At 42.4% G+C, this 22,024-nt stretch overlaps 2 protein-coding genes across 7 annotated transcripts in view; one reads left to right on the plus strand and one right to left on the minus strand.

Moving 5' to 3' along the window:
- The window catches only part of dmxl2 (Dmx like 2), a 43,502-nt gene extending 27,993 nt beyond the window's left edge, over positions 1 to 15,509 (plus strand). The window contains exons 34-57 of one of the 6 annotated variants that reach the window (XM_020712508.2): positions 24 to 320; positions 398 to 589; positions 1,445 to 1,521; positions 1,634 to 1,767; positions 2,222 to 2,467; positions 2,699 to 2,875; positions 3,053 to 3,136; positions 4,415 to 4,441; positions 5,069 to 5,256; positions 5,388 to 5,521; positions 5,608 to 5,693; positions 6,029 to 6,230; positions 7,537 to 7,654; positions 8,448 to 8,513; positions 9,357 to 9,443; positions 10,392 to 10,513; positions 10,588 to 10,726; positions 11,475 to 11,535; positions 11,628 to 11,755; positions 11,832 to 11,909; positions 11,997 to 12,088; positions 12,165 to 12,217; positions 12,337 to 12,554; positions 13,861 to 15,509. In XM_020712508.2, the coding sequence (XP_020568167.1) occupies positions 24 to 320; positions 398 to 589; positions 1,445 to 1,521; positions 1,634 to 1,767; positions 2,222 to 2,467; positions 2,699 to 2,875; positions 3,053 to 3,136; positions 4,415 to 4,441; positions 5,069 to 5,256; positions 5,388 to 5,521; positions 5,608 to 5,693; positions 6,029 to 6,230; positions 7,537 to 7,654; positions 8,448 to 8,513; positions 9,357 to 9,443; positions 10,392 to 10,513; positions 10,588 to 10,726; positions 11,475 to 11,535; positions 11,628 to 11,755; positions 11,832 to 11,909; positions 11,997 to 12,088; positions 12,165 to 12,217; positions 12,337 to 12,554; positions 13,861 to 14,070 (3,216 nt within the window). In that variant the 3' untranslated portion in view covers positions 14,071 to 15,509. The remainder of the gene's footprint in view (positions 1 to 23; positions 321 to 397; positions 590 to 1,444; positions 1,522 to 1,633; positions 1,768 to 2,221; positions 2,468 to 2,698; positions 2,876 to 3,052; positions 3,137 to 4,414; positions 4,442 to 5,068; positions 5,257 to 5,387; positions 5,522 to 5,607; positions 5,694 to 6,028; positions 6,231 to 7,536; positions 7,655 to 8,447; positions 8,514 to 9,356; positions 9,444 to 10,391; positions 10,514 to 10,587; positions 10,727 to 11,474; positions 11,536 to 11,627; positions 11,756 to 11,831; positions 11,910 to 11,996; positions 12,089 to 12,164; positions 12,218 to 12,336; positions 12,555 to 13,860) is intronic. The other 5 variants (XM_020712526.2, XM_020712518.2, XM_011488436.3 and 2 more) reach the window with 5 other exon arrangements.
- Positions 15,135 to 20,351, minus strand: gldn (gliomedin). The gene is made up of 10 exons (XM_011488422.3): positions 19,609 to 20,351; positions 19,097 to 19,148; positions 18,978 to 19,022; positions 18,765 to 18,863; positions 18,369 to 18,470; positions 18,131 to 18,265; positions 17,918 to 18,001; positions 17,704 to 17,829; positions 17,465 to 17,615; positions 15,135 to 17,390 (listed from the first exon to the last, which is right to left on the minus strand). The coding sequence occupies exons 1-10, from the start codon at positions 20,134 to 20,136 to the stop codon at positions 16,925 to 16,927; spliced, it is 1,788 nt and encodes a 595-aa protein (XP_011486724.1). The 5' UTR covers positions 20,137 to 20,351; the 3' UTR covers positions 15,135 to 16,924.
- Between the last annotated feature and the right edge of the window lie 1,673 nt (positions 20,352 to 22,024).

A 22,024-nucleotide genomic window follows, 5' to 3' on the forward strand; every position in this document is an offset into this window, starting at 1 on the left:
CTGGTGCAAATTTGAACAAACAGGTGGAGGGGAAGGAGGAAGGCGCCGAGGTTGATCGCTGGAGAGATCGTACAGCATCTGTGGACATATCCGATGAAGCTTTTGAAAGTACAGAAGCAGGCGCTTACGAACGCCACCAGATGGAGCGTCGGCGTCTTCAAGCCAAGCAGCAGCACTCTGAGAGGCGCAAGGCATGGCTGAGGAAAAACCAGGCCCTGCTGAGGGTGTTTCTGTCCTACTGCAGCCTTCACGGAGCCAAAGGAGGGGGTGTCACCTCTGTCCGCATGGAGCTGCTGTTCCTTCTGCAGGAGAGTCAGCAGGTATGCCCACTCTTTAGTCTACCTGCATGCATCCACATCTGTGCAAACACAATAATATTGTCCTTCACTCTCTGCAGGAGACCACAGTAAAGCAGTTGCAGTCTCCACTGCCTCTGCCCACAACACTGCCTCTGCTATCAGCTTGCATCGCCCCCACCAAGACCGTCATAGCCAATCCTGTTTTACATCTCAGCAACCACATTCATGACATCCTCCACACCTCCACCATGATGCTGGTCCCTCCACATCCTAACTTCATGGATGATCGGGTCAGAGCTCACAACAGAAATCTGTTGTCAAAAAAAATCATTCTTTGTTGCAATTCTTGCACCTCTAGCCCAAATACTCATAAAAAATCAAAGAGGTCTTTAAAATTCTCACTAAAATGTGTTTGATGTGGTTTTATATATTTTATAGTGTGGTTTTTTTATTCAATTTGATCCAGTTTCACGAATACAAGGTTTTATTTGATTTCAGATGTACCGGTATTTGGTTTTTTAATATTTACTTGTTTTTAAAATTCTCATTACAAAACCAGTTTTGCTGTAAACTCAGTTGAAGACATGCAACATCAAGACAGTTATTGTTTAAATTACAAACTATTTTTTCCTTCACAAATATTCAAGAAATTTACCTTGAAGTAAATTGTTCACTGTAGGTTTTTAAGTAATATTACATTATTAGATATATCAAAAGCTTTTTATGAGCTTTACTTTTGATAGCGCCTTGTTTTGGGGAGTTAACCCACAAAATGTTCCAATGTTGAGATCTGCAGGGCAGCCTTGAACTGAAATGTGGAAATGCAAACACAAACTGCTCTCAAAATCCTAAAAATGTCAGATTTATCCAACAGAACATGCATCCTCTAAACTGGATGTTAACACCGTCAAATAAAATGGAATAAAATAACCCAATAGCTGTAAATTCTGTTCACCACATGTGTTCTTTATTTGTTGTGTAAAAAGCTTGATGTTGGTTGGAAACCATCTACAGTTAGATTCTTGGATTAAATTATTCTCACTATATTGTTGCAAAAAGAAAAGCTAAATGAAGATGCTTTTATAAGTCTACATACTTTCTCAGTTTATTACAGTTTCTCATAATGCCTCGTCTTTCGTCCTAAGGTTAATACTGTGCACACACTAGCAGCCTCCCTGTCTGCCTGCGTCTATCAAGCCCTGTGTGACAGCCACAGTTACAGGTAAGTGTTTGTCATCAGTGAGGCCCAACAGATGAGATTATTTTAGGCCTCCTGAAAGGACCTTTGTAGAATTGTACTGACTTTTTTTTTTGTGTTGCTTTTGTCATTTCAGCAACAATCAGACAGAAGCCAACCAGTTCACAGGGATGGTTTACCAGGGTCTGTTACTCAGTGAGCGCAAACGGCTGCGCACAGAAAGCATTGAAGAACATGTAACCCCCAACTCTGCTCCTGCACAGTGGCCAGGTGATGCATAATTAGGCATCAACATGTAGTTTTTAAATGTGAAGAAAAAGAAGCTTTTGCCACCAAGGGTTGGGTTTTATTACACTTTCTACAAAAATGAAAATAAAGCCAAAACAGTAAATTGCTATGTTGTTATATTTTTGGCTTTTTATTGGATCTATTGGATGGGGAAATGGCATATATTTGCGAATCTAAAGCATGACAGGGAGACTATAAATAGCAAAAGGGGGAGGAAGAGCAGGGCAGATCAAGACAGACATCTGTGTTTATGCAGAGAGGCAGATGGCGTTCTATAATTGGAGCTCCATGGCTCCTGGGAAGGAAGTGGAAAGACAAAGACAGATCCCGCTGTCATGAAATGGTTTACAAATATCCTTTCATATTGAACAGAAGTAGTGTTTTCGGTTTTGCTTCTAGAGATTAAATTTTGGCATTTGATTTGTCCTGTCTGCAGGCGTGTCCTCCCTGATTTCTCTGCTGACGTCAGCACGGGAGGAGGACCAGCCCAGGCTGAACGTGCTCCTGTGCGAGGCGGTCGTGGCAGTGTACGTCTCGCTGCTCGTCCACGGCCTGGGCACCCACAACAGCAATGAACTCTTCCGACTGGCAGCTCATCCTCTCAATAACCGCATGTGGGCCGCGGTCTTCGGAGGAGGGGCAAAGGTCATAATTAAACCAAAGAGACCGGAGCCCCCTCCAGGTATAATCATTACTTACCGCTTCACAAACACACCAAACATTTTCATTGTCTCCGAAATTCTTCTTAAATCTTTTGTCAGATTGGTTCTGCCAATCCCCTTCCTTTTTTTTCTTTTCGTGATTATTTTCAAAGCGCTTTTTTTTCTGGTTGCGTCTGCATACTAGAAAATCACCAGTTCTGTCCTGTAGTGTCTTGTGTGAGCGTCCCCTCTGCCCTGTGTCCCAATTCAAGATGACTTTAGGACAGCCAGGCCAGAGGAATTCCAAGAAACAGGAAGACCCGAGCAGAGCAGCCTCACCCCAAACCCTTCTCCCACCCCCTCTGACCCCCTCAACCCAGCACCACCCACTGCTCCTGTTATAAAGGGAGAGCAGCTGGGCACTGTGGCCCCGGCAACTCAGGCCAGCTGTGAGTAGCCGGGCTGGTGGATTGCAGTGCTGGTTTGCAGGATTGCAGTGCATGAATGCCTGTTTACAAGCAGCAAAGCCTCAGACGTTTACGATTGGTTTTGAAATCTGTGGGTGTGTGTGCGCTGCGTTGCATGTTCATGTTGTAATGTCACCTGTGCTCGTGTTGTCACTAAAGCAACAGCTGTGCCCAACAAGGAGAGTTCAGAGGCGAAGGCTGAGCAACCCTCTGAGACTAGATGTGAAGCAGAGCCTAAAGCAGGTACTCTGAGAGGAGTCAAGGCTTTCCTTCCTTCACGTTCAAGGCTTTCATCATTTTCTGTATAGGAAAACTGGACTGAGTGACTCCTCCCCCCTGCTGTTCCAAAAAAGAAGTAGCGGTACTTGTTGGTCCCAAAAGCTGAAATCCCATAAACTTCTATTGAGAAATACCAGCTATAACTGAGTTGTTATATTTGTCAGAAGAACCATTATTGCTCCACTTACTTTTAACATGTTCTTTGTAATCATATTTTTGTAATCCAAGTTATGAACTGACCAATCAGATGCCTAAAAAAAAGAGACTGTGGTGCGCACGACATCGAATGTTAAAAACGTTTGATTGACAGATTCACCCCAGTGGTAGAGGTGTGGACTTGCGACAAGCTCACTCCTGATTGGTTAGAGTGGTTGCCATAGAAATGTTGACTTAGATTGACCAATCACAGCTTACTGAAATTATCTGGCTCTAACAAGGCACCGCCCGTTTTGACAAAAAAAATGGCGACTAAATTGACTAAATTTAATTGGAGCCAGAAGTAAGCCGTTTTCTGTGTGTTGTTGCACTCACTCGGTCCAGTTTTCAGATACGCTCAATGGCTGTGATGTGAAAGTAGATCTGTTTGTGTGCATACGTAGTGTGTCATTAGCTATTCTGTCAGGTTTTTCAGAATTGTAAAAATTCAAAGCTTATCTGGGGTATCTCTGCTGCTAAAGGCTGATTGATGAACTTGACACAGTTCATCCATAATCTTGAGGCTGGATTATTCAGTGCTCCAGTTTTCAGTGTGAAGGAGAAAGATAGGAGCTGGCATTTAGATTTCACATCACTTTAGGCTGCCAAGGAAGTTCTTAGGAAGGTCAGGAGGTATTTGAGAAGCTTTTCTTTTTTCTGAGGAGAAGCGATCCTAAATGTCAGGCTGTTGATAGGTAACAGTTGTTAGAAGTTTACCCTTTTGATGCTCTCTACAAACAAATACAGATGATACAGGGAGACGCCATGCAGAGCTGATGCCAATCACCATTCAATCACTTGTTTTAAAAGACAGTGCTTTTGACAGCCACCAGTTATACTGTGTTTGCCAGGAGCAGAAATGTTTCGACAGAATTATCATTTGTGTTTGCTGTGATTTATTCTCTTTTATGTCATGCTCTTAATGTGATTTTTTTCCCCCTGTTTTGTTTTGTTTTTGTCTGTTATGGGATAAATTGCTCACAATCTGTGTGTCTAACTGCCCCATCTACTCTGGTTTGTGTCTCACTTTGTCTGGTGTGTGTGCAGAGGTAACCATCCAGGATAATGGTGCAGGTCTGTGCACAGCTGACTGTGTCTTGCCTCGTGTTTTTTTTTCCCCCTGTGTGTTTTTTACCGTGTGTTTCTGTCCCGGACGTATTCCTTTCCCCTTGTGTTCTCTGGCTTGTCAGAGTCATAGAAGTGAGGCTTTAATGCAGGCCTACAGATGGTGTCCTTTCAAGCTACGTTCACACCGCCCTCAGCGATGCCCGTTCAAGTGGCCACTTCCATTGAAAAGTCTACGTAGATCTGCGTTTTGTTCACATGTACCTACGCAAGTTCCTACGATCACTTTGGGGCTATACTTACAAAACGCGTCACATGCCCGGTGTGTCCGTAGCTTCAGGGTTCATTCTAGAATCTACCATCTCCAACATTCACTCAGTGATTGTAGGGATTCTTGGGCATTACCGTAGTTCTGTCTTACTGAAACATTTTAAAAGAAAATTAAAATGGAAAGGTCAACCTGAAACAAAATAAATCAAAACAAAAATACAAGTAAAAAACACTTATATTTCACTGGACTTTTTCTGATCTAGTATCTCTTTTTCTCACATCACCTTCTTTCTTCTACTAATTTGTCCTTAACAAATTTTGATTTTTCCACCTTTTTTGTTTTGTTCCATGTCCGTCCATCCACAGCCCCCACTCAGGCGCCAGCAGAGGATGTAGATCGCCACAGGCGCAGATTCAACATGAGGATGCTGGTTCCAGGACGCCCCGTAAAGGAGGCGCCAGCTACTCCGTCTCCCGTGCCCCCTGAGAGACCCACCTACAGAGAGAAGTTCATTCCTCCAGAGCTCAGCATGTGGGACTACTTTGTAGCTAAAGTGAGAAACTAAAAGAACTGACCTTTTATTTCTGTGACTCACAGTCTGCAGCGCACGTGACTTATTCCTCTTCCTCTCAATCTGCTGCTTTTTCTATTTGTTGTCTATTTTCATTATTTCCTTCCTTTCAGCCTTTCCTACCGCTGTCAGACAGCAGCGCTCTGTATGACTCAGACGAAAGCGGCGCTGAGGATGATGAAGACGATGATGATGCATTCCTCTCTGACACGCAGATAACAGAGCACTCTGATCCCAACTCCTACAGGTAGGACCCGGCCGCCCTCCTTTCCCCATCATTTATGGTTCAGATCTTAATCTTTTTGTCTGTCTCTCTTTGGGGGCGGGGCACAGCTGGGCTTTGATCCGTCTGGTTATGGTGAAACTGGCTCATCACAATGTGAAGAATTTCATCCCTCTCACTGGCGTTGACCTGACAGGTACATGCATCAGCTCCTTAAATCTGTAAGCTGAACCTACCTGCATGCTTCTGTCATCATGACAAAGATCTCCTCATTTTTCTGTCATCCTTTGGATCTTTGTTTTTTGTGGATATTTTCAGGAGGGGAGTTGCCACCCATGAGCAAAACCAACTAATAAATCACAAGTGAACAAAAACATGACCCGATTGAATAATTATAGTTGCTGTAAAGCCCCAACTCTAGAACAGTCAGTTCACATAATAATGTTAACTGAAGGGAACCACAGGAAAGTGAAATAAAACAGCTGACTCCACTAGATGTTTAGTGATTTCCTTGATGTGTTTCTGTCACAGATCTTCCAGTATCTTCCCCTCTCTGCAATGCTGTGTTGAAGACTTTAGAAAACTGGGAGCAGCTTCTGCTAGAAAGAATAAGCAAGTTTGACGGGCCCCCTCCCAACTACATCAACACCTACCCCACCGACCTGAGCGCCGGAGCCGGCCCCGCCATCCTGCGCCACAAAGCCATGCTGGAACCCGACAACACACCCTTCAAGTGAGCTTTGACTATGGACAGTGGGCAGAAATGTATATGCTACACAGGGCCAATTGCCAAAACTGTAAAGCGACAGATAGACCGGGCATTTGACGCGCGTTCAAGAATGGGCTAGGCGCTAAACAAGGAGGGGCTTCTTTTTCTTTTTTTTCTTTTTTTTCTAGTGTTTACTGGCACAAGTCCACCACATACAGTTGGAAGAAGCTTGATGTGAAATGTCAATGTGGTGCAAATCTTGCAAAATTTTGTAAATCTTGCTCCAGGCTTTTTTCTTTCACAGCTCTATTCCAATAAATCAAAGACTCAGTGTAATATAATTATGTCTGGGTCCAAACCGCAATTATTCATATTTCTTCCATGATCAATTTTTAAATGGTTGGCACATTCACGAATTAAAAGGGACACCATCCATATGTCACTACCAAATCCGAACCCCTGATTGGCCAAAGTTGGACCTGGTTTAACTTTCAAGGTTCGTTCACCGTCTCAGCTGGCCTTTATGTTGCTCAAGAAAACGCCAAAATTCCTACATGTGTTTTTTTTGTTTTCCATTCTTAAAGATAATCTTCATGTTTACTGAAATAGATGACTTTTTACCGTCTTCCCGAATGCTGCTTTTTAGTGAGAATGCTTCACTAACGCTACTACAGACATTACACTATTTTAATTTATCGTTTACATTATCATATAGTATTTTGTGTATAGCTGTGGTCAATGCATACTGTGAGGGAGCGTGTGAAGGGAAGCTCCATGCTGGATGATGCAATTTTTCACTTCCCTTTTATTGATCAATATTTATGCATGTGGGTTTTGTATCAGTTTTTTATTGATTTATCATGTCTCTGTTCCTATTCAACTTATTTCCATGGAGTGAGCATTTATACAGAAATTAGCTTTACAATAAATAGATTTGCCTGATAAAATCTTCCAGAAAAAAAAACTTTCAACGCGCATTCTATGACCTTGCATTTTGCACGCAGAAGCCTGAAATCTGCGTTTACTCACATTTACATAGACTTCTCATTAGAACATTTAGGAAGTGTCATGGATCCAAACACCAGCTTATGTGAGTGCAGGACAAATGCTTTATTACAGGATTACAAGCTGACTCAACTGAGCACTAAACTGTTGCCTTCATGCCAATTTGTTGATTTGTTTGTTTATTTGGCCAGTTAGTCAGGGATTCCTTTTATAAACACTGTTGTTTCATTGTTTGAACTGTCATTAGTGACTTAAAACTGGTTGTGCCTGGTCATATATTGGAAAAAATCTAAACTTTTGTTTTGCTTTTATTCTGTCCATCCAGAACAAAGAACCATCAGTCCTTTCCCGTTCGACGTCTGTGGTATTTCCTGGTCAAACAGGAAGTCCTTCAGGAAACTTTCATACGCTACATCTTTACCAAGAAAAGGAAGCAAAGTGAGGTTAGTAGACCGCATTAAAAATGATTAAGGTCACATTTACTAAACACTGTCCTTTTAAGGTGGATTGTGTTTAACACTTCATACACAAATTTGCTTTTGATCATATATTTATGGTAATAAAGATTTCTTTCCTGAATAAATGTGACCCTTGTAGGTATTTATTTTACGAAATTTCATCTTACATTTGCATGTGTTTAAAATTCATATTTTAAAGTAATTCTTCGTTTGGAAACTAAGTTTAATTAAGTCATAAAACGACTGTCCAGTGCACAGATGTAGGAACGCTGGACATTAAATCTTACCTGTTTTTTAAACCCATTATAGCAATTTGTTTACAGAGAGGTTTCCAGCATGTGTTTATCTGTTATTTTTTTAGGCTCATAATCTTTGTTTTGACTCCTTTTTCATCTAAAATCAAGTACAGCAGAGATCACTGCCTTCTCTAATGCTGGGACTTAGTTGTTATAATGTAATCATTTCAATGAAAAGCTGCCACTATTGCCATCACTCCACCAGAAAGAAAATGTGAGCGGTTAACATCTCGTTCAAATTCTTTACATGCAAGCAGCCCTATACAGGTCACTTTTAGAGAATCCATTTCATAGCCTTGAGTGTGTGCATCCACATTAATGAGGCGGTCAAAAATGTACTAAGTTGTTGTCATTTGGTCACCAAGAAAGTCCTTTTCATTTTCCTTTCATTGCATTTTTTTTTTGTTTTGTTTTCTGTGTTTGTGCATGTGGTTTGTGTTGTGCCGTGTTTGTGTGTTTTGTTGCCCGTGCGTGTTGTGTAGTCTTTAGAGAACCATGTGGACCGTGTAAACCCAAACTGCATAGCCGGAGCTAGCAATCCCTATAAGGTAGTATCATTTTCTGTGGCAGCCCGAGGCCCTGGCTCTGTCTGTCTGTCTGTCTCAAAGAGTCACTGCACAGCCTGGCTTGAAGGTTACCCTGCATTTGATTTAGTATTACGCATCAACTGGGGGATATTTGGTTATTTTCCTCCCTTTTTTCCTAACTTACTCCAGTAAATTCTCCTGGCTACACCGAGTGTAAAGTCTCCTTCAGGCTTCGAGGCTCAGACCTAACCTTCAGATGCAGCTTCTCTTTTGGGCACTCATGACTGTGTCACTCACTTTACCTCACTACTGATGTCTAAAAATAACACCTTTCCCCGTGTCTGTCACTTCTTCTTTTCCCGTCTCGATTTATTTTACTGGAAGCAAAGGCGAACCTTTAAGAGAGCTGGCATTTTTTGAGAATCTACTAACCTGCATGCTCACAGTCAGGGCTGCGTGCAGCTCTGCAGACTGCCGTCACAGCAGAAACCCAAACCAACTGTCAATATTTACAGTAGTGGTGTGTGCCTACACGTGACAGTCTGCCATGTTTACTCTTTGGATTGTGGCTGCAGTAGATCTCCACTTTTATCCATTTTAATAGAGGTGTAATCATTCAGCTAAAATTCTTCCTTACAGATTCTTACGTATAGAATACTTGTCTATGTATTTAAAACCTCTTGCTAACACACTGCTTTAAAATTATGGGTAAGTTGTGCATTTTTATGCGAGCAAACGCTTAAGCATCAATCTTCCAGATTTTCACTGTACTCCCACATGTTCCTGCACTAAAGCCTTATGTTTCCTCATTACTGATTCACTGATTGATTTCTTTTTTTTTTCTTTTTTCTTTTTTTTTTTCAGGTGGAGGCGGATCTTGGTTACCCTGGAGGAAAAGCTAAAATAATTCACAAGGAATCTGACATAATTATGGCATTTGCAATCAACAAGGTTTGTGCAGATGTGCATTTGCTTAACCCCTAAACACCAAAGCTGGAGCTCTAGTGTTGATTTTCCTAGAACTACCGTCACTCTTAAATCATTAAATAATTATCGTAATTCCAATGGATGCTGTAGCAGCGAAAAGTAGCTTTGCGCTGATATGCAACACTTTACTAATATAAAGTTTCTCTCTGCCTCAGAATCCATCGGTAGTTCAAAGAGTGGGTATTATTTTGCTTTGTTGCCAGCGACTGCTCGGGTGTTAAAGGGTTATAGAACTGCTTTGAATCTCTCCATATGTTTTGTATTATTTAAAAGGTAGGAACATTGTATCAACGTAGCAAGTATCATTAAACCTTTATTACACTTGACCAACTTTGCAAAATCTGGTTTTAAAAGCATCTCCTAAAACAAATTTAGTTTTTGCTGTATATTTAAAAAAAAAAAGGATTTTTGTCGCTGTCTCCCTTTTTGTGCTAAACTGCACCAAATAGATCTTAATGAATGTCCTTGTAGGCGTGTGTCGGTGAATGAAATAACGCTGCTTTCCTGAGATTCTTGCTGTGTTTTTGTCGGCATTCCCAGTTTGTTGTTTTTATTCAAGATTCCCCTTTACATTTGTTCTGCATCCAAGTTTTCAGTTCTGTCCACATTTCTGGTTTTCCTTCTTGCTTTTTATCCATGTAAAGTAGCCATCATCTGCTGTCTTCTGCATTCAAGACCACTGTTGCTATGGTCACAGAGTGCTCCGAATGCCAAAAAAGCAGCAAAAACCTCATCAGACATCAACTAAGGAAATGTACAGAGTGACTCCAGCAACATAGCCCCTGCCAAAAAACACGATCAGCTTTTCCAGAAAAAACACCACAATCTTCTTTTTTGAAAAACAGTAGGAAGTGAGTAGTAGGTTTTGGAGGTTGTTTTTCCTAGTTTCCTTAAACCGTGTTTCCTCCACAGGCTAACTCCAATGAGATAGTGCTGGCCTCCACCCATGATGTTCAGGAGGTGGACGTGTCTAACCTTGTGGCAGTCCAGCCGTACACCTGGATAGGGGAGGACTTTGATAAGGAGTCCTGCAGGTAAGGAATCCTGCAATTTTTGTTTCAATGAAACAAAGATGGCACCAGATTGATGAGTTGTTGTGTCTCCGCAGCTCGGACGACATAGACCATCGTTCCTCTCACACCAACATCGCCCAGACAAGCTCCGTCTCCTTTGCTCCCCCCCCAATGCCAGTTTCTGCTTCCATGCCGTGGCTCGGCAGTGGTCAGACCAGCATGGGGGCCAGTGTGGTAGGCACCTTTTGCTGTTCAATCCCAGCAGTTAGCGGTTCTTTTTAGGTGTTTCTGCAGTAACCAGCAGGGGGAGACCAAGTTCTTTACCACAAACACCCCCCAACCCTAAAAGCCCCTGTGAAGCCTTAGATTGGTCACACATGCAAACGTGAGAGGAACATCAGATCCCTGTACGTTTTCAGACAAAGTTTATTTTTAGTCCTTATCACAGTCGAGTCAAACAAAACCCCCTCGACTAAACAGCTCGCCTGCTGAGTCTGAAGACGCTGATACGTGGGGGGGGCAGGTTTCCGCAGCAGAGATGCTCGCGTGTAAACACAGATAAGCAAGAGCTCTCGCCGCAGACTACCCAAGGTGCAGATCTGCGTCATGCTAACACACGACCAGGGTTCTCCGTGTCCCAGCCACCCTGATAAATGCTTGGTGTGATACACGACACTGACAGGGCCTCGGGTCTTTGCAGGGGTTGTTCAGCAGTCAGATCCTTATCCACACGTGTGCAGCGATTTATGGAAGTTAGTTTGGTTTATTGTCCCTCCAACACCCTTTATTCTAGAGAAGACTTGAGTTTTGTCTACTGTCAGTTCTGATTAGGTTGGGATTTTATCGTTCCCAACAGATTAAGGGTGTACCTATAAGGTAGCAAATCAATGACCTGAACGAAATAGCAGAATTTTCAGCAATAGTTGTAAAAGAAATGTTTAAACCGTGATGCTTCCACATTTTTCTCTGATCTTTTTCTCAGATTATGAAGCGGAATCTGAATAATGTGAAGAGAATGACATCCCATCCCATCTATCAGTATTGTGAGTTCTCCTGAACACCCCCTTTTCCTCTTCCCCATCCTAAACGCGTTGCTCCTGTGACCGTTGTCCGCATTCTCGTTGGCGTTCTGCAGACATGACGGGTGCTCAGGATGGCAGTGTGAGAATGTTCGAATGGAACAGACCTCAGCAGCTCATTTGCTTCAGACAAGCCGGCAACGCCAGGGTCACTCGGCTTTATTTCAACTCTCAAGGCAATAAGGTATACTCTCAGCAAAGCCTTTGCTCTGTAGTTTGATCGACTCCTCTGATGGCTTTTTACTGCCTTCTTCATATAGTGTGGAGTTGCTGATGGGGAGGGATTCCTTAGTCTGTGGCAGGTCAACCAGACATCCTCCAACCCCAAACCCTACTTGGTAAGACGACTATCAACAAAGCAGCAGATTAAAGATTAGAAATGTTAAATAATTTTGGTTTTATTGTCTTTTTTTTTTGTTTTGAAGAGCTGGCAGTGTCACACTAAGGCCTGCTGTGACTTTGCCTTCATCACATCGTCCAGTCTGATCGCCACAGCTGGACAGTCCAATGATAACAGGTCAGCATCATTCCATTTGACCTCTTCTTCCTCCTTAGAAGTCCCCACTAATTTTGGGAATACTTTTCATCCATAGAAACGTCTGCTTGTGGGATACTCTGATTTCACCGAGCAATACCATAGTCCATGGTAAGATATGCAATCTCTCATGACAAGAGCTTTTTATTTGAGTTCTCTAAACATCCAATTTCTTTGGGATCCAGTTTTTATTTATTTATTTTTATTTCTCTCTATTTTTTTTATTGCAGCATTCCCCTGCCATGAAAATGGAGCCACTGTGCTTCAGTATGCTCCCAAACAGCAGCTGCTGATTACAGGAGGCAGGAAGGGCTTTGTGTGCGTGTTTGACATTCGCCAGAGGCAGCTGTTGCACACTTTCCAGGCCCATGACTCGGCTATTAAAGCCCTCGCACTGGATGCCTACGAGGACTTCTTCGTCACCGGCTCTGCAGAGGGCAACATGAAGGTGACCCTGACAGCACCCGCTCGGGAATTTAGCCGTTAGTCATGTTTTGGGTGTGTGCTTAAAGGCGTTACATAACGGCCCAAAGCCGCTTTTCTCTGCAACAGAATTAACTGTTTTACGTTGATCATGTAGAAGAGTTACGGAGGGGAACAGAATATCAACACTGGAGCTAGGGCTTTGGTGTAAAAAGCTAAAAATACTAAGCATTTGGAGCAACAAGAACACAAATTAGTGGTGAAATTATTCCCCTAGACTTTGCCTTTAATTACATCAGCACAGTCACAATCAATTAAGACAAAAAACATACTTTCTGGACCATAAGGCGCACTCAAAACATTTGAAGTTTCTCAAAAATCTGCAAAGCATCCAATGAATTCTGGTTGTATTTACTGACCTGGAACCTCTTTTCTGTGCTACATGAAGCTCAAATGTGTCCAAATGTTTTACTGCGACTCTGGTAAACTATGAAGGTTCACTTCCTGATGAAGCACTATGGCTACCGTATTCAGCAGGAGCCTGGCAGAGTTATGTGTACTGTGTTTTAAAAATAATGAAGTGAAAAGGTTAGCCATTTGTTTGTATTTTATGTCACAACTGAACGATCTTGAGAGTTACTGTGAAAACAATTAGATTTATCTGTCATGTTGCTCTCTCTAAAAAGGCTGCTTATTGCAGATGAATGACACAGTTCACTAGAAAAACTTCCCATTAACTCCTCTGACCAATCACCTGCCTCCTGCCCCCTCTAAGCATTCTGGGTGATGTGGTCAAATTTACAGACTTGTTTCTCTTAATGCGCAATATAATCCGGTGGATCTAAAAAAAAAAGCTGTTCATTCTTCGTCCACTAATATTTCACCTTATACTGCGGTGTTTTGTTTTGTTTTTGCTGTTTCAATTTTCCACAAATTTTCAAATGTGTTTGTTAATTAGATTAAAAGGACTTTGGCCAAGCTTATGAAGCTTGAGGTGGACGTATTCACCAAGATTACAAGATAATAAAAGAAAAACAGACTTTGCAGGTGAAATTGTCCATGTCTTGTGTAAGGGCCAACAATAAAAATCATGTAGTACTTTGGAAAGGAAAATGAAAAGCGAGGTGTCCTCTGAAGCTCCTGCAGGCTCACACACAACACGATTTGCGCTTCAAGTCACGCTGCTGCCGGACTGACGCGCCGCGCCTGATGCTCAAATGGGACCGCAGGACATGGATCGTACATTGACTTAACACTGAATCTCCACACCCATTGTGTGCGATTCGCGTTGGGTGTGAACGTAGTATGACGTGTCTTTTTTCTATTTCCAGGTCTGGAAGTTGGCCGGTCATGGGCTCATGCACTCTTTTAGCACCGAGCACGCCAAGCAATCGATCTTCCGCAACATCGGTGCAGGAGTGATGCAGGTGGAGACGTGTCCTGGAAACCGCATCTTCACCTGTGGAGCCGATGGAACCCTGAAGATGAGGGTCCTCCCCGACAGCTACAACCTCCCCGGCAGCTTGGTCGACATCCTGTAAAGGGACTTAAAGGAAGAAGGAAAAAAAAAAACGAGTCGAAAATAGCTTATGTAACACTCTTTAGGTGTTCGATAGTATCTTTGCTGGGAAACGGCGCTAGTCAGAAGATCCCCATGCTTTTGGCATGTATGAGTGTGCAGTGTTTATTGGTTTACCGTTGATGTAAATCATTTCCAGAGTGAAAAACGGGGCTGCAAACACGTTTTTCCACCCCAGAGGCTGAATTCAAGAAGCTGACGGTGCGTCATACTTGATTTTAAAGCTAGATTTATTGTAATTTTATTGACCAATCTCTACTCATAGAGCGTGTCCATAGGAAAGCTATGCATGTCCTGTTCTCGTTCCGCAGTGCAATCACAGGTCTATTGATAGTGCTCTGTCAAAGTGCTCAAGCAAAAATTTTAAAAAAGTGTGTAACTGTTGTCATTTTGTGCCCACGACTGATATCTCTTAGCATTTACTGTAACCAGCACTGTGGTTTGTTATTAAGTCAGTGGTTTCCAGTGTGAATCAAGTTGTTGGAATCTGCTTTTTTTCTTCTGTTTTTAAGGTTTTTTTAATCCCTCGCCGCCTACAAACATCCTCCCATCTCTGCTTTTTTGCCCGGCTTTTTCAAAGCCTTTACGGAAGAGTTGATGATGGCATTGCTCCCATTTTCCCCCTTTACTCCAATTGGTGTATCTCTGGCTGCTCGTCGCTCGCTGTGGCCTCTCCTGGTCGGGGTTTGAGCGGGCCAACCCCCCCCCCCTCTCCCCCTGTGTCTGCCGTCAATGCGCCCGCCTGCCTGCCCTTAATGCCTGTTTGTGTGGCAGACACACTGCTAGAACATTCCTGTCCGGAAATATGATGCGTTTTACTGTGGCTGTGATTTCAATGTTTTCGTCTGTCTGGTCCAAAGCAAAACGCCCCACCCAGAGAGGAGACGCAGAGGTTTACCTCTGCCTTTTTGTTTTGTTTTTTGCACAAGAAAATCGGAAAACTGTGTGCTGTTTTAATTCTGTCAATTTTGTTATTTAAATTATTATTGCCTTTTATTTTAGGAATGTAAGGGGTTTTACTGTATCTGACTGGGAGATGTGCAAAACAGCCTTCTGTATGTAAGTGTGTGTTCATTTGCTAGTTGTTTTTATCCATAAGGAATAGATATTTGCACTCAAAATTCTGGACACACTAAGAGTTTATTTGAAATCTATAGGTTATTAAAGAAGAAACTGTTCTATACAAATGAATGTCTGGCTTTATTTGGCCTAGTAGTGAAGCGTTTAAAATAGTTTTATTATACGAATTATATAAATATATATATGAATTACCACAACAGCTTGTACAAACATTAAAGCGTTACTTTATTTTTGGTTTGTATCATACCAGTTGGATTAGTTGTAACTTTTTGGTTAAGTGTATGTTTGGTATTTATTAAAGCGACTTGTGTTTCTCTCCCTCTTTCTGGCCACTATGTGTTGTGTTGTTGTAAACCTGCTGTTTGTCTGTCTGTGTGCGACTGCAGAAGAAGCCATCCTCAGGTGGTAGAACAAGTGTGCTAAAGCCTGAACGTGTCGGAGAGAACGGGTCGGTCTTATCCCTGTAAAGTGAATAAATTCTTTTGATTTGTTCGGCCTTATTTTGGCAGCATTCGTTTGTTTTTAATGAAGGTTTTATTTATTTTTTTTGTCGGGAGAGGTAAGCATGCGGTTTCATCCCGCGGGACACATCTTTAAAAAAGAAACACGTCAAAGGGCGCTGACATGCAAACACTGTGGAGGGGAGTCAGACAAATTAATTTGATTACTACAGACAGAAAGTAAAAGGGATATTTTCAGCTTATATAAAATGATTAGTTTTCACACAATTAGTTTTTCTGATGCTCATTAAAAAATATGACATAAATACAGCGAAAAACCAACATTGGGCTCATAACACTGGATTGTGCCACAGGTGAAGCTGGAGCAGAAGATCCATCAGCAGTTCTACTCCTGATTAAAATCTTAACATCGGCTAAGAAAAGAATTTGCAGTAATCACAGCTGGACCTTAACAAGGTTCTAAATAGAGCTTCAAACTGCAAAAAAAACCAACCAAATATTTTAGAAGCCATTTTGTTAAAAAAAAATAAAATAATTTAAACAAAATCGGTTGTTCATCAACTGATAAAAAGCCAGAATTTGCACCAAAATTAACCTTCAATAGGATTTTCTAATAAGTAATCCTCCTGTTTAGGTCTCTTGATGGCAAAGGCAAAAACGCTCAATTTCTTTGAATGTTGCCTGAATTTTTCAAAAGATTCTGAGGGTTACTGAACAAAAAAGTCAAGTGTCAGACCAACTAAAATTCACTGGCACTGACTGGGGGACCCAATGGGCTGTTCACCAAGACATGTGACGGTCCTTGACCCAAATTAAAGCCATCACTGGTGCTGACTGTTGCCAGGTAACGATCAGACCGCTCCTGCAGGAGGAGGGCTTCAAACACAAGCAGCGTCTTCAAAGCCACAAAACTACCTGGTTGGACTTTGCAAGGGAAACACCAAGTTCTCTTCTCTGATGAGATCAAATGTAACCTTGACGGTCCTGATGGCTTCCACCATTACTGTCATGACCAAGAGATCCCCCCTAAAATGTTTTCTACGCGGCACAGTGGAGGAGGAACCATCATGGTATGGGGTGCCTTTTCCTTCATTGGAACAATGGAGCTTCAGGTTGTGTAAGGGTATTTCGTTTTTATTACATTTTGATGCTCTACTTAAAACATTTTTAAAATCTAGCCGCCCAAAATGCAAATTAATGCAATTCTTTAATTGATCTTAAGATTTCTATCAGGACTGTATTTTGGAGAAAACCTTTGTCGACAGCATGTGTTGCTCACTCATCAGAAATGAAGTGGACCACAAAGAGCCTGACCTGGCTCTCATCCCACACATACAAAAGCCTGTCCTTTGGGCTGTAGGAGAGCATTGCCAGGACTCCACTAGTGGACCTCAGGTCAAAGGTCACGTTGACAGCCTTTCCCTTAAGCAGGTCAAACGCAAAAGTCACTCTGCTGTCATTGTTGTCGGTGACGTACAGGACTCCGCAGGCAATGAAGGCGTTGCCGGCTTTGGAGCGAGGATAGGTGGTGTTTATGAGAGATGCGATGGAGAAGGTCTTCTCATTCAGCTGGGCCACCATGATGCTCTCGTCAGCGCTAGAAGCAAAGATCAGCCACAAGCCGTTCTCATCTGCTGCCAGCTTGAAGTAAGTCTTTGAGTTGGGGAGCAGATAGGCGAGGTTGTGGTACAGGGCATCATATATGATGAGAATGTGAAGCTTCTTGGTGTCAAAGTCATATCTGAGACAAGAAAACAAGTTCTTAACCTGATGGAATGACTTGTGACCTTCAGTGTAGGACCTCCAGTGGTTTACCTGCCAATGCTGGGAGTCCCAGCAATGTGGTAATAGAAGGAGCCGTTATGGACGGCGTGACCGCAGCCTTGGTAAAACTTCCGAACGTCCACTGTGTCACTGCTGTTCCCCTGGAAGTCAGCGAGGCTTTTGTACTCCTTCACCAAACGGCCTGGAAGAGATCAGACGACAACAAAAAACATGACAGAAACTGTACTCCTATGAAGAAGCAGAATAAAGAATGAAGTGTCTGCGCTGACCTGAAAAGTGCTCGGCCACCCAAATTCGCTCGTCATTCAGCTGAGCTGTGTCTTTCATCCACGCACCGAATGTGTTCTCCATCTTTGCCACTCCACGTGGGTTGATCAGAGACTTGATCAGGCACTCTGTGGAGCAGTCGATCCAAAGTCACACTTAGAAGTTTCCCTCTGAGTTCAACCCACCACAAAGACAGAGAGTCATCTGAAAACCAACCGTTTTTCCTGGCGGGCCTGTCATGTGCGTTTAAGGCCTCTTTTAGGTGCAAGGTTTCATCATTTGGTACTTTGTGCAACAACCCTGTTAGACACAAATTTATCCAGAATTAATTAACTTTTTCTGACTAATTAACATTGTGCAATGATCTATTCAGAATCTTGAAATGACAAGTAAATGAAAAGGCCATCTGTCTAAAGAGTAAGGTCTCACCCAAACTATGGGCAGCTTGGATGTGGGCCCGGTGGTGCCTTGTTTTCGAAGGGCCCGGAGGTCCAGGAGGTCCAGGAGGTCCAGGAGGTCCTATTTCCCCAGGTGGACCAGGAGGACCCACAGGGCCAGGTGGGCCTGAGCAAGAAAACAGGATTTTCTGATGAAATCCCAGAGGGTCTTCTTCAGTTTAACTTTCATTCTGTAATAAAATGCTCAAGGAGAGTCTGGTTCTCATTGCCTTGAAAATTGACATCATTAAACGGTTGGACGTTCTCTCCTGGTGGTCCAGGCTCTCCCTTTTCTCCTTGAAACCCCGGCTCCCCTTTCTCTCCTGGTGGCCCTGTTAACATCAGTCAAGAGGCTGTATTCATTCCCACAATACATTTTTACAAAGTGCGATGGAAGAACAATTAGCTTTTAAAAATAATATTAAAATGTAATTTTAGGTCAACTTTCCCACAAATAAGAAACTGAAATGTGGCTTTAAGTGGCTGTGCTGCTTTGTCTTGTATTTATTTGCTCCAAGCTTGCTCTTTTCTCTGAGACTATTATGTTCTACTGGTGCCTTTTCACTCAAATGATCATTGTTGCCTGAAGCTTTAAGGCAAAACATACAGGCCTGTGCTGTGTTCACCTCTTTTTCCTCTTTTTCCATCAGCTCCAGGAGGTCCGCTTGGTCCTGGGATTCCATCAGTCCCATTGTGACCTGGGAGTCCATCCAAACCTGGCAAACCTGCAGAATCCCCAAAAATATGGGATAAAACATAAACCGTTGCAAAACCATCAAATGATGGCTAATCAAATGACATAGATAAGTTGGTGAGATTCCAATGAATGTTTCACTTACCAGGTGATCCTGGAGGTCCTGGAGGTCCTGGAGGTCCTGGTGGTCCTACAGAACATAATTTTTGTGAGTGGAAAAAAATGTAGTTTTAAAAAATGTTCAATGATCTACGGGACGCATACCTGCTAGACACACCCCCTTGGTGCTGTTGCAAATGTCAATCAGCAGTTTGATCTGGAAAGGAGACCAAAATATTACAAATTGCAGCAAATTATGGTCATTTTTGTCTTAGAACGCGCTGGATCCCTTTTAGGGTCATGGGGCTAATGAAACCAACTGTTAGGCAAAGGCTAGATAACTATTTCGCCATTTAAAATTTGGTGCAACGTAATTTGGGAGCATTTACATCCCCAAAGAACTTTTTCAGAATTCATGCATTTATCACAAAAATTGTAGATGTCCAGCATAGCTCATGATGACAAAAAAATCCTTTACTCGTTTATTTGCTTTGTTCGTTGAAATGTGATAAATGTTGATGTATCTGTATACTTCTTTCTTCTTTTTAAACTGTTACTAAGTGGAGCATCTGAATCTGTCACCGTGACGACCACATCCCATCTTTATCAATGCAAATTACCACACATCATAGTGCATTTATTATGCTCTGTATTTTTTTGGCACATTTTTCTCTCACCGGGACCATGGAGTAAGTCATCATCATCATCATGTCGTCCTGCACTTGTGCCTTGTGGTAGCGCTGCCCGTGTCTGTTTTTATGCTTGAGGTTGTGCTCCCTCCTCTCCTTTTCCTCTCCAACCTCCTGTCTGGCCTCCTGCTGAAGCTCTCCCTTTCCCACCTCTTGGTGAGGCTCATGCTGTAGCTCCTTCTCCAGCTCTTCGCTCCTCTTGTTCCTGGAGTACTGGTACTGAGGCTGCTCACCAGGACTCCCCCACAACCCCGCTGCTCCTTTTGGCACCTCCTGGAGGAACTCCACCACTGAGCTCTGCTCCAACTTTGTCAGCCTTGACTCTGTCTGCTCCAGCTGGGAACGTTGTTGATTCTGCTGGACAATGAGCACCAGGAGGCCCACAGAGTTCAGAAGTGCCACAACACACGATCCATACAGGAGCGTCCTCTGCAGGACTGTCATACTGGGTGTTGGGATCCACATGGTCACCACTTCACCTCCAGTCTTCAGAGGCTCACCCTCTAGTCGCAACATTCACAGGTGAAGAAGTGATGGATGTAATCTCATGAGAAGTTCCAGATGACTTCACAAAAAAGTAAAATATTCCCAATTTTGATCGAAATAAACCCGAAAATCAAAGTCCTGCGGAGATTTTCTGGAAGTGCGTTCAGCTTTGGAGTCTGCGTTCAAAGCTGGGTGGTCTGTGAAGGCTCACTGGTAAATACTGTGGTTGTTGTGTTGCTGAACCAAGATGAGAAATGTGTGTGTGTATGTGTGTTTGTTGCACAAAAATATGCATGCGTGCACATCCAAACTAGTAATGTAGGAGTGGGCATTACACAATCTTCTGAGCCTGTCTGGGAAGAAAACCCTGCCTGTTCAGTCACCTGATTTATATTCATCACATCCATTCTGCTGCAGTGCCGTGGGCAGACTGACACACACACACACACACACACACACAATATATTATGGTTAAACAAAACACTAACATACACACATAACACACCAGACAAAGTCACTGATTCATTAAACTAAATCTTCATCGTCATAGTCATTGCCAGAATTTAAAAGGAGGATGTTACATCAAGGAGCATCATCATCACCACTCTTTCTGTGTCCTCCCTGAACTTTCCTCCCCCCTGCCTTTTATTCTCATAGTTTCATTGCCCCGATAGCAACGGTGACCCATTTCCACTCATCTGAATTTTGATGGTAAATGACTTTTTTTTACCTAAAAAAGGCTTCCACTCCTGAAGCTCTCTCAGCAGTCAAACTTCTTCTTGTTTTGGATCAGCAACGATCATCAGCAATAACCCATTTTTAAATCCATAATGTGAGCAGCTACTGTACATGTGACCTACATGCTCTTACAGACATGTTGTGCCATGTTGTGCGGGCAGATCTGTGTGGAGAGCGTGCACTCTCCTGCTGGGGGCTGTAGGTCGTGGATGGACAGATGTCGGGCAGCTAGAGATGCATTTGTGCTCAATCTTGAGAGAACAGACTGACAGGGAGCAGGAATTTCATAAAGTATATAAGTTTTTTAAAATTTGCAATAAGAAATAAATTAAATTTGAAGGGTTTAAATGCTTGATAGATACGTAAAGATTCATGCCATGCAAATATGTCCTTGTCTGGTTTCTCCTTCCTTGTTTTTTTTTTTTATGCAGCTGCTGAGAGAAAAGCTTTATCTCTCCTGTTTGATCTGAAGACACTCACATCTCTCCCTCCAGGCTTTATCCTCCAACTCCTTCTCTGAAGTGTCAAGTTTTAAACCTTCACTCACTCACATGGATAACCTTCAAAAAAGCCAATCACATGTTCCCTTTATTATGAACACGTCTGGATTTTGTTTATTTCTAGCAATCAACAAAGGGACATAAATCTATACACAGATACGTCAACCTTTTAGTCATGAATTGATTGGAAAAAAATCATATATATAAATATTTATCCCTTGTGCTATCTTAGATGACCCCACCCTTGCATTGACGTGTTCTCCCTACCATGACAAAGGTGGATAAAGGTGGAAAGATTTCATGTAATCCATGGACACCAGTTAAGATCACAAATCATTGAAGAAAAAAGGTTCAACGCACTGTCTAGTGGGTCTAGATGACCCCACTCCCAATGTTAAAGTGGCAAGGATAGCACAAGGGTTACATATATACAGAGAGACATGTATTTTATTTTTATTAATAATAAATATGAATGATGTTTGGGACATAATAATGTTAACTTATAACATCCCGAATTTGAACACATCACATTTACCTCTATGCCTTAGGCAAACAAATGGAAATGTACAATGAGAGAACAACAATACAAGTGTTAAAGTAAAGTTTTTCCTATTAAAATACGAGGGGAAAGATAATTGAAATGACTTTACAATAGACTAAGTTAAAGTTGATGCATTGAT

This window comes from Oryzias latipes, chromosome 3, assembly GCF_002234675.1.
Source record: "Oryzias latipes chromosome 3, ASM223467v1".
In the NCBI taxonomy this organism is placed as follows: Eukaryota; Metazoa; Chordata; class Actinopteri; order Beloniformes; family Adrianichthyidae; genus Oryzias; species Oryzias latipes.

What these genes read in the sequence shown, in the direction of transcription:
- gldn (XM_011488422.3), bottom strand. Translation starts at nt 20,136, where the DNA reads ATGTTGCGACTAGAGGGTGAGCCTCTGAAGACTGGAGGTGAAGTGGTG. An exon ending in CAAGGGGGTGTGTCTAGCAG is followed by an intron (nt 19,023 to 19,096) that starts GTATGCGTCCCG and finishes TATGTTCTGTAG; the next exon opens with GACCACCAGGACCTCCAGGA. An exon ending in CAGGCCCGCCAGGAAAAACG is followed by an intron (nt 17,830 to 17,917) that starts GTTGGTTTTCAG and finishes ACTGCTCCACAG; the next exon opens with AGTGCCTGATCAAGTCTCTG.